General features: G+C 32.9%; 1 protein-coding gene across 1 annotated transcript in view; it reads left to right on the forward strand.

The window, feature by feature from the left end:
- The window catches only part of PKP2 (plakophilin 2), a 122,979-nt gene that overhangs the window by 15,532 nt on the left and 90,931 nt on the right, over positions 1–16,516 (forward strand). Inside the window, exon 2 of the mRNA XM_074270574.1 lies at positions 16,345–16,457. Coding sequence (XP_074126675.1) covers positions 16,345–16,457 — 113 coding nt within the window. The remainder of the gene's footprint in view (positions 1–16,344; positions 16,458–16,516) is intronic.

Raw genomic sequence — 16,516 nt, forward strand, 5'->3', positions numbered from 1 at the left:
TTTTGTTAGTCATGTGACCCAGAAATTCTTTTTTTAATCAAATGGTGAGTTCTTGCCCCCTTTACTGGAATTTCAGGGTTTATCAAACAATTAACCATTTTTAGTCCATGAAAATTAATGTAGCTAATTGGCACAGTGGATGGAGTACTGGTTCTGGAGACAGAAAGACCTGAATTCAAATTTGGCCTCAGACTACCTGTGTTAATTACCCTGGATAAATCACTTAATCTCTCTTTGTCTTAATCCATTGGAGAAGGAAATGTCAAGCCACTCTAGGATCTTTGTCAAGAAAACCCCAAATGGTATCACAAAGAGTTGGACATCATTGGCATGACTGAACAACAAATTTTTTAAAGACTTGATTATTTCTGTATTTGTGTACCTAATTTGTTTCGCTAACCAATCTCTTTTATTTCTTAACCAGCATAACATTCTTTTGTAGATTACTGTTTTGTTTAGTGTAAGATTTAATACTCAAACTTCCATCTTTCTCATTTAAAAAAAAATTATTTCCTTTGAAATTCTAGATTCCTCCAGATGAGTTTTGTTATTTTTATCTCATTCTATAAAGTCCTTTTTTGGTAATTTGATTAATATGGCATTCATTAAAATTTTCATTATATTTGCTCAGCCTAACCATAAGCAATTAACATTTCTTCAATCCTTTGTGTAAAGAGAGTTTTGTAATTGTGTTTATGTAATTCCTGTGTGTTTTGGTTGGTATTCAGTAATTATCCTCCTGGAAATAGTTTTGAATAAAACTTTTGTATCTCAAACTGAAAGATTTTCATGGTAATATATATAAATGCTGATATTTTAGCAAGATTTACTAATATCATGCAACTTGGCTGAAGTTATTAATTGTTTGAATTAATTTTTAGTTGACTAATATCTATCTAGAATAAAGGCCTCTCATTTAATGCCTATTATAGACTAACTTATGTTTTTATTTTTTAAAATAATAATAGGTTTTTATTTTTCAAAATACTTGCAAAGATAGTTTTCAACTTCACTCTTGCAAAGCTTTGTGTTCAATAATTTTCTCCTTCCTTTTCTTCTTTCCCCTACTTTAGACAGCAAGTAATCCAAAAAAGACTTAATTTTTTAAACATATTTCCATATTTATCATGCTGCACAAAAAAAGTCAGATCAAAGGGGGAAAAAAACAACAAAAATGATGAAAATACTATGAGATTCAGTCCCCATAGTTTTTTTTCTGAATGAAGATGGCTCTCTCTGCATTGTTGTCCATCACAGTTGATCATCTTGTTGCTGTGTACTATGTTCACTTGGTTCTACTTACTTCATTTAGTTTATGTAAGGTCTTTCTGAAATCAGCCTGGTTGTTTCTTATAGAACAAGAATATTCCATTGCATTCATATACCATAACTTGTTCAACCATTTCCCAACTGATGGGCATTCACTTGGTTTCCTTTCCACTAAAGGATAACTACAAATGTTTTTGCATATGTCAGTCCTTTTCCCTTTTTAATGATCTCTTTGGGATGCAATACATTTTAAATACATTATTAAGAAAAGATCTTTTTATTTCTACTGTATGCTTTCTACTGTGTTTTTTTTTAAACAGGAATAGACATTACATATTGTCAAAAATATCTATTGATATAATCATATGATTTTTGTTGTCTTCATTATTAATATGGTCAATTATAATTTTTCTGATATTGAATCAGCTATGCATCGTAGTGTGTCTTCTTTGTGAAAAGTTGTATTTCCTTTGCTAAATTTTATTCAAAATTTAAAAATCATTATTCATTATGGATATTAATCTTCTTTGTCTATTTTGACTCTCCCTGGTAAAGGTTTCAAGACTACATCTTAAAAGGAATCTAATAGGTATATTTATTTTATTAATTTTTTCCAGATAATTTTTGTCTTTTTGGAGTCAGTTTCCATTTTAATTCATTTTAATTTTCAGAGAGTTTGTAAACCAAAGAGGTTAAAAAAAAAAAAAAAGGAAAAAGACCTATATGTACAACAAGTAGTTCTTATTTTTTGTGGTAGTAAAGAATTGCAAATTGGGGGAATGGCCATTGGTGAATGGTGGTATATGATTGTGATGGAATGATTTCAGAAAGATCTGGAAAGATCGACATGAACTGATGCAAAGTGAAAAAAGAAAAACAAGAGAACATTGTACACAATTAATACCAATATTGTTTTGATGATCATCTGTGGATGACTTAGCTGTACTTAGCAATATAGTAGTCCCAGACAATTTCAAAGGACTTATAATTAAAAATGCTATCCACATCTAGAATGCAGATATGAAAATATGTTTTGCATGACTTGCACATGAATAAAATTGTTTGCCTTCTCAATGAGGGGGAGAATTTGGAATTAAAATTTTTTTAAAAATCTTTTAAATGTTTTTACGTGTAATTGGGGGGGAGGGGAACAAATGAAATTTTTATTTAATTTTTTCCAGGAATTCTAGTTGACTTATGCCCAAGTTTTGTTTTTCTTTGAGGCATTGAATTCATTCTTTCTTTTGAAATTTTGAATGTTACTGTCATCATAATAGCTCTTTTGGTGGGATTCTTTTTTTTGTTTGCTTATTTTTTCAAGCCTAATTCCTGACTTCAAGGTTTATATCAGGGGCCTATTCTTTGCACTCCTGGAGGAAAGGTGTAGGCTTTCTTGCTTCTGCTTTCTTGGGATATTGAATATTATGTTATTCTTGGATCTCAAGGACAACTCAAGCCTACATAACTATAAGTACTTTCAAAGTGATCTGATTGGGTGCAAAGTTTGATCATCTTCAAGTTTCTGACCTAGGTTTGATTCTGATAATTGCATGCTTACCCTTTGTGGGAATTCTAGTAAACTGCTACTTGATTCAGGCAGGATTAGCCAGTTGACAAGTTTTGCTGGTTCAAAATATAGAACTCCAAGCTTTCTTTAGTTTGGGATTCTTGACATGTTTTGGGGTTTTGTTTTTGTTTTGGAATAGACCCTGACTTATTTTTTTTTAATTTGTTTAATATTTTACTTCCCCCAGTTACACATAAAAACAAATTTTAACATTTCTTTATAAAACTTTGAATTGCAGTTTTTCTTCCTTCCTCCTTTCTTACACACCCTCATTAAGAAGACAAGCATTTCAATACAGATGTATGTATATGTTTAGTCATGTTGTAAAAGAAAACATAGACTCTTCCAAAAATAATAACCTCAAGAAAAATAAAGTTTAAAAAAGTATGTTTCAATCTGCATTCAGACATCATAATTTCATTCACTGAGACTGAACAGCATGTTTCATCATACCAGTTTTATAGTTGTCTTGAATCATTCATTATATTTCTGAGAATAGTTATGTTGTCATTAACAACTAATTATCTTAATACTGCTGCTATTTTGTACCCAGTACATTTTGCTTTGCATCAGCTCATGAAAGCCTTTCCAGGTTTTCTGAGAGCATCTCACTCATTCTTTTCTTTTTCAAAAGTATTTTATTTTTCCACTTACATGTAAAGATAGGTTTCAACATTCAATTTTATAAGATTTTGAGTTCCAAATTTTCTTTTCTTCCTCCCAAAGACAGCAAGCAATCTGACATAAGTTATATATGTACAATCATTTTAAACATATTTCCATATTAGTCATGTTGTGAAATAAAAGGGAAAAATATGAGAAAGGAAAAGCAGATGAATTTTAAGAAAGGTAAAAATAGTATGTTTCAATCATTCAATCTCTATAGTTTTCCCTCTTTGAGAAAATGAGGATGGCATTTTCCATCCCAAATTTATTGGAATTGTCTTGGATCAATGTATTGCTGAGAAGAACTAAGTCATTCATAGTTGATTATCACATGATCTTGCTGTTACTATTTACAATGTTCTCCTGGTTCTGCTCACTTCACTCAGCATCAGTTCATGTAAATCTTTCCAGGCTTTTCATCATTTCTTATAGAATAATAACTTATTCAGCCATTCCCCAATTGATGGACATATACTCAATTTCTAATTCCTTACTCCCCAAAAAAACTGCTCATCATTTCTTATAGCACAATAGTATTCTATTATAATCACTTTGTTCATCTGTTCCCCAGTTGATGGTCAGCCCCTCAATTTCCAATTTTTTACTTCCAGAGAGCTACTAAAAATAATTTTATACACATAGAACTTTTTTCTTTTGGGATATATATTTAGTAGTGTTATTGCTAGGTATACATGGTTTTATAACACTTTGGGTTCCATCAGTTCACAACTTCACCAACAGTGAATTATGACTGACATGTTTTTTGATGGGATCCAATCTGAAATAGGAGCTTGTTATAAAATTGTACTCTGACTTTGATTCTTGCTCAATACATAGCATAGCCTGGTGCTCTTGACTGTTCTTCATCCTAGACAGTCAGCCTTATCCATAATTCCATGATTCATCCTCCATCTCTTTGATCTCAAACTGTGTACTAAGTGACAGAGATGCCAATTGGCACCTGTTACTACATCCTGTAAAAAGGTTGGGCTCTTCTTTGTGGTTTGAGATTTCCTTTTCTCTTGCACTAGTCTTTTTCCTCTTTCAGTTTCTGCCCAGGAATTCTCCGTTCACTTTCTTTGATATTCTATCCTTTGTATATTTTCTTATGGTGACCTGACCTAGAAAATTGATTCATGGTTTTTTTCTTGAATTTCCTGATCACAAATCAATCTGGTGCATTTTTGTACCAGCTTGACTGTTATTTCTTCTGATTATTCTGACATTTTTATTTCTGTTCAATTTTTTCTTTTTTCAGTTCTAGTCTCAACTATGTACCTGATTGTACTTAACCTCTATATGGCTCAATTTAATTTTTTAAAATTTTTTTAAAATTAATTTTGTAATTATAACATTTTTTGACAGTACATATGCATAGGTAATTTTTTTTTACAACATTATCCCTTGTACTCCCTTCTGTTCTGAATTTTCCCCTCCTTCCCTCCACCCCCTTCCCTAGATGGCAGGCATTCCCATACATATTAAATATGCTATAGTATATCCTAGGTACAATATATATGTGCAGAACCGAATTTTGTTGTTGTCGCAAAGGAAGAATTGGATTCGGAAGGTAAAAATAACCTGGGGAGAAAAACAAAAAATGCTAACAGTTTACATCATTTCCCAGTGTTTCTTCTTTGGGTGTAGCTGATTCTGTCCATCATTGATCAATTGGAATTGGATTAGCTCTTCTCTGTGTTGAAGATATCCACTTCCATCAGAATACATCCTCATACAGTATCATTGTTGAAGTGTATAATGATCTCCTAGTTCTGCTCATTTCACTCAGCATCAGTTGATGTAAGTCTCTCCAAGCTTCTCTGTATTTATCCTGTTGGTCATTTCTTACAGAACAATAATATTCCATAACATTCATATACCATAATTTACCCAACCATTCTCCAACTGATGGGCATCCATTCATTTTCTAGTTTCTAGCCACTACAAAAAGGGCTGCCACAAACATTTTGGCACATACAGGTCCCTTTCCCTTCTTTAGTATTTTCTTGGGATATGAGCCCAGTAGTAATACTGCTGGATCAAAGGGTATGCACAGTTTGGTAACTTTTTGGGCATAATTCCAGATTGCTCTCCAGAATGGTTGGATTCTTTCACAACTCCATCAACAATGCATCAACAACAATGCAATCTCAATTTTCCCACATCCCCTCCAACATTCATCATTATTTGTTCCTGTCATCTTAGCCAATCTGACAGGTGTGTAATGATATCTCAGAGTTATCTTAATTTGCATTTCTCTGATCAATAGTGATTTGGAACACTCTTTCATATGAGTGGAAATAGTTTCAATTTCATCATCTGAGAATTGTCTGTTCATATCCCTTGACCATTTATCAATTGGAGAATGGCTTCATTTCTTATAAATTAAAGTCAATTCTCTGTATATTTTGGAGATGAAGCCTTTATCAGAACCATTAACTGTAAAAATGTTTTCCCAATTTGTTACTTCCCTTCTAATCTTGTTTGCATTAGTTTTGTTTGTACAAAAGCTTTTTAATTTGATGTAATCAAAATTTTCTATTTTGTGATCAATAATTATCTCTAGTTCTCCTTTGGTCACACATTCCTTCCTCCTCCACAAGTCTAAGAGATAAACTATCCTATGTTCCTCTAATTTATTTATGATCTCGTTCTTTATGCCTAAATTATGGACCCATTTTGATCTAATCTTAGTATGTGGTGTTAAATGTGGGTCCATGCCTAGTTTCTGCCATACTAATTTCCAGTTTTCCCAGAAATTTTTGTCTAATAATGAATTCTTATCCCAAAAGTTGGGATCTTTGGATTTGTCAAACACTAGATTGCTATTTTTGTTCACTATCTTGTCCTGTGAACCTAACCTATTCCACTGATCGACTAGTCTATTTCTTATATGGCTCAATTTTATATATATATAAATTTATATTTTGAATGTAAAAATTGGAAGAAAAAGAGCATTGTTATAGAGAGAGCATAACTCAGAAAGAGGACTCTATGTGAAACTATATATATATCACTAGGCATAATGCTTGGTACATAGTAGTGTTTAATATGCTAGTTGGCTGTCATAAATTCTGTACTTCACTTTGCAGCTATTTTGTTTTTTCTTGTTTCTTGCAAAATTTTCTCTTTGATCTTGAGGTTTTGAAATTTGGAATTATGTTTTTTTCACAAAGGATCTCTTTGAGGTGGTGATAGGTGGATTTTTTGTATTTCTACTTTAACCTTATGTTCTATCACTCCAATATAATTTTCTTGAATTATTTCTTGCATTATTGTGTCAACTTTTTTTTAAATCACAACTTTCAGGTATTCCAATTATTCTTATATTTTCTCTTATTCTATTCTTCAGATCTCTCACTTTTCTTATAAGATTTTTCACATTTTGTTTTATTTTTTCATTCTTTAGAATCTGTTTTGTTTCTTGTTGCTTATAGCTTTACTAGCTTCCCCTTGCCCAATTCTAATTTTCAAAGAGTTTCAATTTTTGAGACTCTATATCTCCTTTTCTAGTTGGTTAACTTTTTTTCATAATCATCTTTTTTTTTTTCTTTTTTCTTTTTTTTTTTTTTCCTGAGGCTGGGGTTAAGTGACTTGCCCAGGGTCACGCAGCTAGGAAGTGTTAAGTGTCTGAGATCAGATTTGAACTCAGGTCCTCCTGACTTCAGGGCTGGTGCTCTATCCACTGCGCCACCTAGCTACCCCCATCATCTTTTTTTGGATGGTTTTTATTTTTTCCTCAATGTTTCTCATTTGATTTAAATTTTTTTTTTTTTTTTTTTGTATTCTATAAATTCTCTCTGGGCAGGGGGACATTTTATGTTATTCTTTGAGGGAGGTTTTTTTTTTTTAATTTCAGTGTCCTTCTCTGAAGATGAACCCAGTTTTCCCTCTTCCCGTAGCAAGTTTTTGTGGTGGGGTTCTTTCTTTTTTTGCCAGTTCATTTTTTTATTTTTTAACAAGAGATAATAGTGAAAGTACCTCTAATCATGGGGTGCCTCTACTTCATTTCAACTCTCCTCTCTGATTCTCTCTGATCTGGAACCCCAAATCAAGAACTTCACTCTCCTGAAAGTGCCCACAGCCAGCACATTCCTGCCCAGCTGTCTTTGCACACACAAGGGTTCCTGCACTGGAATGTGTCTTTCTAGTATAGCTGAGTCTGGCCTAACTAATCAGCCAAGGTTTACTTAGGCTTCCCATGACTCCTCATGCTGTCCTGGACTTGAAAATTTCTGTGGTTCCTGCTGAGCTACAGCCACACCAGGATAGACCCAGGGGTCCTAACTTTGAGTTTCTATAGAGTTAGCTGGTAGGTGTTTGCACTTCACACAGTTAATTGTGGCCTGAGGTTTTTCTTTGGATCTTCTTGGGTTGTACTGGAAGAACCCTTGTTCTGCCCCAAGACTTCTTGATTTTTCACCAGTCTATGTTCACTCTGAGGCACAAATTTGTTCTATTTGTGGGGAAAATCTGGAGAGCTTGAAATTTATGAACCTATTCCACCATCTTCCCAGAATCCTCCTCTTCTTGACAGCTTTTTAAAGGAGCACACTACTTACCTGCTTGTATAAAAAAGAAGCTAAAAAAGGTGCCCTGAAAATTGTTCTCTTCATCCAAATCTGGCTTGCATACTGTAGAAGGTGGGCTAGCAAATGAAGGCCAGTTTACTGAAGTTGAAGTTGTATATACATTTTTCTGAAGTGGCTACAAAGATGAGGAAATGCCATAAATGATGTAGGTTTCTTAATCAAAATTAATGTAAGGGCAGCTATATATGGCACAATGAATAGAGTGCTGGCCTGGAATTAGAAAGACCTGAGTTCAAATGTGGCCTTAGACAAGTCACTTAATCCTGATTGCTTTAAAAAATAAACTTGTATGCCCTTTGGAAGGAGTGAAAGATAGGCTCATGATAACATAACTGCCACTTGCAGAAAAGTGCCACAATACCATCAGTCTATATTGTGCCACCATGATGTACCCTGATAAGATCAAAGAAAAGAAAAATTTTTATTTGCATAAGTAAATTAATTGTTTTGTTTTGCTTTAAAGTTGATTATCAATATAATAATTTGATATAAATCCATTCATTTAAGTAATTTCTACTTAAAGGGTGTGACTTTTTTTGGACAATTCACTTAATAGTATTGCATTTTTTCCCAACTATTACATGTAAAGATAGTTTTCAACATTTATTTTTGTAAGATTTTAAGTTCCAAATTTTTTTCCCTTCCCTTTCTTTCCTCCCCCTTCTCAAGACAGCAAGCAAACTGATATAGGTTATACATGTATAAGCATCTTAAATATGTTTCCATATTAATCATGTTGTGAAAGAAAAATAAAAACAAAACCAAAAAACCAGTAGAAAGGAGAAAAAAAGTAAAAATGGTATGCATCAATCCACATTCAATCTCTTTCTCTGGATTTGACTGGTAGTTCTATCTTGTCTTGGATCACTGTATTCCTGAGAAGAGCCAAGTCCATCACTGTTGATCATCACATAATTTTGTTGTTACTCTGTAATTGTGTGTACTGTGTGTTACAATGTTCTCCTGATTAGCATCAACTCATCATTTCTTTTTTTTTTTTTAATTATATCTTTTTATTTACAAGACATATGGATGGATGATTTTTCAGCACTGACCCTTACAAAACCTTCTGTTCCATCTTTTCTCCTCCTTCCCCCCACCTCCTCCCCTAGATGGCAGGTAAACCAATACATGTTAAATATGTTAAAGTGTATGTTGAATACAATATATGTATATGTATACATATTTATACAGTTATCTTGCTGCACCAGAAAAATAGGATTTAGAAATAAGGTAAAAGTAACCTGAGAAGGAAAACAAAAATGCAAGCAGACAAAAACAGAAGGACTGGAAATGCTATGCTATGGTCCACACTCATTTCCCATAGTTCTTTTGCTGGGTGTAGCTGGTTCTCTTCATTATTGAACAAATTGAACTGATTTGGTTCATCTCATTGTTGAAGAGAGCCACATCCATCAGAATTGATCATCATATAGTATTGTTGTTGAAATGTATAATGATCTCCTGGTTCTGCTCATCTCACTCAGCATCAGTTCATGTAAGTCTCTCCAGGCCTTTCTGAAATCATCCTGCAGATCATTTTTTACAGGGAAATAATATTCCATAACATTCATATACCACAATTTATTCAGTCATTCTCCAATAGATGGGCATCCATTCAATTTCAGTTTCTAGCCACTACAAAAAGGGCTGCCACAAACATTTTTGCACATATGGGTCCTCTTTGCCTTATTTAAGATCTCTTTGGAATATAAGCCCAGTAGTAACACTGCTGGATCAAAGGGTATGGAAAGTTTCAACTTTTTGCAGCTCATCATTTCTTATAAAACAATATCATTCCATTACATTTGTATTCCATAACTTATTTAAGCCATTCCTCAATGGCATCCACTCAATTTCCAATGTCTTACCATCACAAAAACAGTTGCTACAAACATTTTTGCATGTATGGATCTTTTTCCTTTTTTATAAACCCTTGGGATATAGCCCCACTAGAGACATTACTGGATCAAAGGATGTGCATAGTTTGATAAGCCTTTGGGCATAGTTCTAACTTCCTCTTTAAAATGACTGGAGCTACTCACAACTCCACCAAGAATGAATTAGTGTTTGGGCTTTCCCACATCCTCTCCAACATTTATCATTTTCTTTTCCTGTCATCTTGGCCAAATTGATATGTATGAAATAGTACCTCAGAGTTGTTTTAATTAATTTCTTCTTCTGAAATTGCCTGATCATATTCTTTGACCATTTATCAATTGAGAAATGATTTTTATTTTTATAAATTTTATTCAGTTCTTTATATATTTTAGAAATGAGGCCTTTATCAAAACACTGAATGTAAAAATGGTTTCCCAGCTTTCTTCTTCCCTTCTAATCTTTGCTGCATTGTTTTTGTTTTGTGCAAAAACTTTCTAATTTAATGTAATCAAAATTATCCATTTTGTATTTCATAATGTTCTCTATTTCTTGTTGGATCATAAATTCCTGTTCTCCAAAGATAAACTATCCCCTGCTCTCCTGATTTGCTAATAGTATCATTCTTCATATCTAAATCATGAATGCATTTCAACATTATCTTAGTATGGGGAATGAAATATTGGTCTATGCCTAGCTTCTGCCACACTGTTTTCTAGTTTTTCCAGCAGTTTTTGTCAATTAGTGAGTTCTGAAAGCAGAAGTGATAGACTTTGGATTTATCAAACAGTAGGTTCATCCATTTCATTCTTGATACTGATAATTTGTTTTTTCTTTCCCTTTTCAGTCAAGTAATTTGCTCTTTCTTAATATCAAATGCTTTTTATGATTGCTATTTTATAATACAATTTTAAATCTGGTATTGCTAGGTCACCTTCCTTTGCATTTTTTTTTCATTAATTTCCTTGATATTCTTGACCTTTTGTTCTTCCAATTGAATTTTGTCATTATTTTTCCATCTCCATAAAACAATATATTTTATTTTTTTATTTACAAAGCATATGCATGGGTAATTTTTCAAACATTGACTCTTGCAAAACCTTTTGTTCCAAATTTTACCCTACATTCCCTTACCCCCTTCCCTAGGTGGCAGGTAGTCCAATATACTGAAATACATGTTAAATCCAATTTATGTATACATATTTATACAATTATGTTGCTGCACAAGAAAAATCAGATCAAGAAGGAAGGAAAAAAACTGAGAAAGAAAACAAAATGCAAGCAAATAACAGAGAGAGTTGAGAATGCTATGTTGTGTTCCACACTCTGTTCCCACACTCTGGGTGTAGATGGCTCTCTTCATCACTGAACAAATGGAACTGGTTTGAATCCTCTCATTGTTGAAGAGAGCCACGCCCATCAGAATTGATAGTCTTAGAGTCTTGTTGTTGTTGTGTATAATGAGCCCCTGGTTCTGCTCATTTCACTTAGCATCAGTTCATGTACACCTCTCCATTTCTTACTGAACAATAATATTCCATATACCATATTTTATTAAGTCATTCTCCAATTGATGGGCATCCACTCAGTTTCCAGTTTCTTGCCACTACAAAGAGTGTTGCAACAAACATTTTTGGGTCCCTTTCCCTCCTTTAAAATCTCTTTGGGATATAGTCCCAGTAGAAACACTGCTGAATCAAAGGGTATGCACAGTTCGATAACTTTTTGAGCATAGTTCCAAACTGCTCTCCAGAATGGTTGTATCTGTTCAGAGTTCCACCAACAATATATCAGTGTCTCAGTTTTCCCACATCCCCTCCAACATTTGTCATTGTTTCCTGTCATCTTAGCCAACCTGAGAGGTGTGTAGTGGTATCTCAGAGTTGTCTTACTTTGCATTTCTCTGATCAATAGTGATTTGGAGTACCTTTTTATATGACTACAAATAGTTTCAATTTCTTTACCTGAAAATTGTCTGTTCATATCCTTTGACCATTTATCAATTAGTGAATGGCTTGAATTCTTATAAATTTGAGTCAATTTTCTATATATTTTAGAAATGAGGCGTTTATCAGAACCTTTGAATGTAAAAATGTTTTCCCAGTTTATTGCTTCCGTTATAATCTTGTCTGCATTAGTTTTGTTTGTTCAAAATTTTTTTAACTTAATGTAGTCAAAATTATCTATTTTGTGATCAATAATGATCTCTAGTTCTTCTTTGATCACAAATTCCTTCCTCTTCTACAAATCTGAAAAGTAAACTATCCTATCTTCTTCTGATTTGTTTATAAATATCATTTTTTACGTCTGGATCATGAACTCATTTCGACCTTATCTTGGTATACAGTATTAGGTGTGGATCTGACATACTAGTTTCTAATTTTCCCAGCAGTTTTTGTCAAATAGTGAATTTTTATCCTTAAAAGTAGGACTTGAGCTGAATTTTGAAAGAATTCCCAAAAATAAAAAGTGGAGGTGAAGAGGCAGGGCATTCTAGGCTTTTGGGAAGAGCCAATGTAAAGGCACAGAAATGAGAGATCATGTTTTGTTTCAAGTTGCTACCTATGTACTTGGATTATAGATTGTTTTTTTTTTGTTTTGTTTTGTTTTTTTTCCCCTGAGGCTGGGATTAAGTGACTTGCCCAGGTTCACACAGCTAGGAAGTGTTAAATGTCTGAAACCACATTTGAACTCCTGATTCCTCCTGAATTCAAGTCTGGTGCTCTATCCACTCTGCCACCTAGCTGTCCCTGATTATAGATTGTTTAGAGGAAAATAAGAAGGGAGGGTAGGAAGAGGCCAAGTTGTAAAGAGCTTTAAATGTTGAACAGAGAAGTTTATATTTGATTCAGAAGTAATAACAAAACAGGAGATAGTTAATTTGGAGATTAATGTGGTTAGCCTTATACTTCAGAAAGACCAGCCATGAGGATGGAGGAGTAGAAAGCTGTGCAGCCTAGCTCCCTCAATCTCAACACAATTTAACTCCCAAATATCTAATAACTTCACTCCCCTAACTTTATTGCTTCCATATATGTACCATTTCTTCCATTAGAATGTGAGCTTCTTAAAAGTAAGGTTGCCTTGCTTTTTTCTTTATATTCCCATTGCTTAACACAGTGTTTAACCTATAGTGATCACTTAAGAAATGTTTTATTCATTAATTCAAAGACTTTGGTATAAAAATACATTTAACTCAAACAGGAAATAGGAGAAAATGGAGGAAGAGTAATTTTTAAAAAAAATAAAGGAAAATGAGAGTTTCAGGGATTAATCACAAGTAAAACAAACCCTAAACTTTGAGGGGGAAATTACAATAGGATGAAAAGAAATGTAAATTCATTCATAACAAAGATTTCAGAATTCCATAATGTGTTTTTTGCAAGAAGCATACTTGAAACATCAAAAATCACAGATTTAAAATAAGTGGGTGAAGTAAAAAGTATTACACCTCAGCTAAACTCAAAATAGTATATATAAAAATTTAAAGAGTAATAGCAACATTGTAGTGATTAAACTTTTAAAAAAATTTAAAAATCATTATTTTGAATAGACAAAAATGGACTTAATTTTAAAAGATAAACAGGGAAAGTTCATTTTGCTAAAAGATATACATGATGAACTAATTTTAATATTTAACATAAATGCATCAAATGGCATAGAATCTAAATATGTAAAGGGAGTGCTAAATGAGTTAGACAATAAAAGTATAATAGTCGGATGTCAATATTCCTTTAGAGCATATGATACATATAACAAAATACAAAAAAGATATTAAGGACTTAAATAAGATTTTAGAAAACTTAGATATGATAGATGTCTAGAGATTATTAAATGGGAATAGAAGTGAACATATAAATGTCTAAACTGTGCACGACACACAAAAATTGACTATTAAGACACAAATCTCAAACAAATGGAGTATACCATTAATATTAAACATATCCTTTACTAAACACAATAAAACATTACAAGTATGTTATTAACATAACAGTGGTTTGTATTAATAATGTTCTGCCACAGTTCTGTTTCCTTAATTATTCTGACCCAGTCCTGATTCAGTTTCCCTGCTTCTCAAAGCTCAGTCCTGCAAAAACCTCCCCTCCCTCTTTATCAGAATATTTGATAAGAATAAAAGAACTTATGTTTTAGAATATCAGAATACCTCTCCCCATCCCAAGCTATCAGAATGTCAGATACTGTCTTATCAAGATGCTTTCCCCTGATTATGTCATCTCACTTCCAAAGGTTCATCCCACCTTGTCAGAGTCTCTCAGCACCCTGACTTGGCTTCTGCTTCAGTCTACCTCCTAAGTCAGAGCTATGTGTATATAGGTCATTGAGAACTCTCATTGTCTCATTGTTGGCTGGGTTCTTGGAGACAATAGTCTCATTCAGCCCTGGGACCAAACCATGGATCATTTGGTCCCAGTAAATCTCTTCCATTAAATAAATTATTAAATACTCTCTAATCTCTATCTTGCCTCAGTTTCTCCAGCATTACAACACATGTCATTATGTTGAATTATAATTCTATTATTGTATTATAATTAATTCTATAATATTATGTTAACAAAAATCAGTGAAAGAAAGGTCTCAAAGGCAGCCTCTGAAGAGACTAGAGATTTCTCCTGGGAATAATCCTGAGAGAGTTAATTATGCACATAGTGACTACCATTATATCCAGCAATTTAAGAAAACATTTTAAAATGGTCCATTTAGTTAAATATATTTTAAAATGATTCATTGGAGAAAAGATTAAAAATTTACTGTGAATTAAATAAATTGAGTCTGAAATAGGGGTGGGACAGAGAACAAATCACTAATAAGGAGAAACATGAGAATTAAATCATTTCTGAGTTGTTAACATCCATCAATTTGGCAATGGTGACAAAAAAGGAAAATGGCATTTTGTAGGGGTTGTGGAAAAACAGAAATGCAGATGGAGATATCAATTGATCCAGCCAGCCATTTTGGAAAACAATTTAGCATTATGCCCCCATTATCACTAAATGATATGTGCCATTTGAATTAACAATAACATTTTTAGTCAACATCTCGGAAAGATCAAAGAAAAAGGAAAGAGACCCATATGGACAAAAATATTTATAGCAGTTCTTTTGTAGTAGATGCCCATTAGTTGATGTTCCCAGGATTCCTTCAATTGCTAGCAAAATAACTTCCTTTTATAGGAACCCTCTCCCAATCCCCCTTGATTCTGGCACTTTCCTTTTGTTGATTATTTCCAGTTTATCCTACATGTAGCTTGTTTTTACCTAATTATTTTCATATTGTCTTCCCCTTTTAGACTGTCTTCAAGAGCAGGAACTGTCTTTTACCTTTTTTTGTATCCTTAGTACTTATCATAGTATTTTTCACATGGAAGGTGTTTAATAAATGTTTATTGACTGAATGACTGAAATGAAATATTATTTCAAAGTAAGAAATTATAATAGGGTTGGTATTAGAGAAACCCTAGGATGAATTATATGAAGTAATTCGAAGTGAGCAAAATCAGGCGTAAAAATTATATATAAAGTAACAGCAGTATTGTAGTGATTAAATTTTTTTAAATTTAAGAACTATAATTAAAACATTAACTAACCATAATGCTAGAGAACTGGTAACAAAGTATGCTTCCTGAATTGAGTTGCCTTCAAAATGGAGAAATAGACATATTTTTGGACATGGCCGATATGAAAAATTTTTTCCTCCTTATCTAACATATTTGTTACAAGATTTTTTTTTTTTAAACTGGGAAGAAGGTACATGTGAAAAACAATAACAAATGCTTGAAAAAATCAAGTAAAAATTAAAACAAAATAAACCATTACATCCTATCATGAAAGTTGCCTCACCTTATCATTATTGTAATAGTATACTATTTGTTCTAGAATTAGGGTCAGGAAGGATTGGATTTGAATTCTGACTCCAAAACTTACTAACAGAGTTGCCACTTAATATCGCTAAGCCTCACTTTCCTCTTCTGTAAAGTAGGATAATCATAACTAATATTTAAACCACAAGGTTGTGAGAAGCAAATGAGATAGTTTACATAGTTTTACAAACTTTAAAGCCCATAAAATAAGTTATTAGTAGTATATTTGTAATTTGCCTTTTCAGCCTAAAACTACTATGTCCCATTTTTCTAATTACAATGAGTTAATTTGTCGTGAGAATTTCATAAACACCCTTGAGATATTTTAAACATACACAGCTATTATAAAATTAGCATCAAGATTCTCTATTCCAAACTTATTTACGTATTACTGACCCGTATGACATTTCCCCAACCTCTCCCAGGGGTTCTTATAAAACTAACAGCTTTTAATCTGGTAATGGTCTGAATTAATTTAATTTGTTTTTGACTAGGGAGCCTACCTCAAACCAGAAGTGTTCCAGAATATGTCTACAACCCAAACTTGATTGAAAACCACCTCTCTGCAGAGTGTTCCCCTATCACCAAAACATATGATGTTTTAAAGGTGAGGAATTTATAGGACAAGAGTCATGGGCTTGCCTTGTCCTTACCATCCTTCTGCTT

This window comes from Sminthopsis crassicaudata, chromosome 5 (genome assembly GCF_048593235.1).
Source record: "Sminthopsis crassicaudata isolate SCR6 chromosome 5, ASM4859323v1, whole genome shotgun sequence".
NCBI lineage: Eukaryota > Metazoa > Chordata > Mammalia > Dasyuromorphia > Dasyuridae > Sminthopsis > Sminthopsis crassicaudata.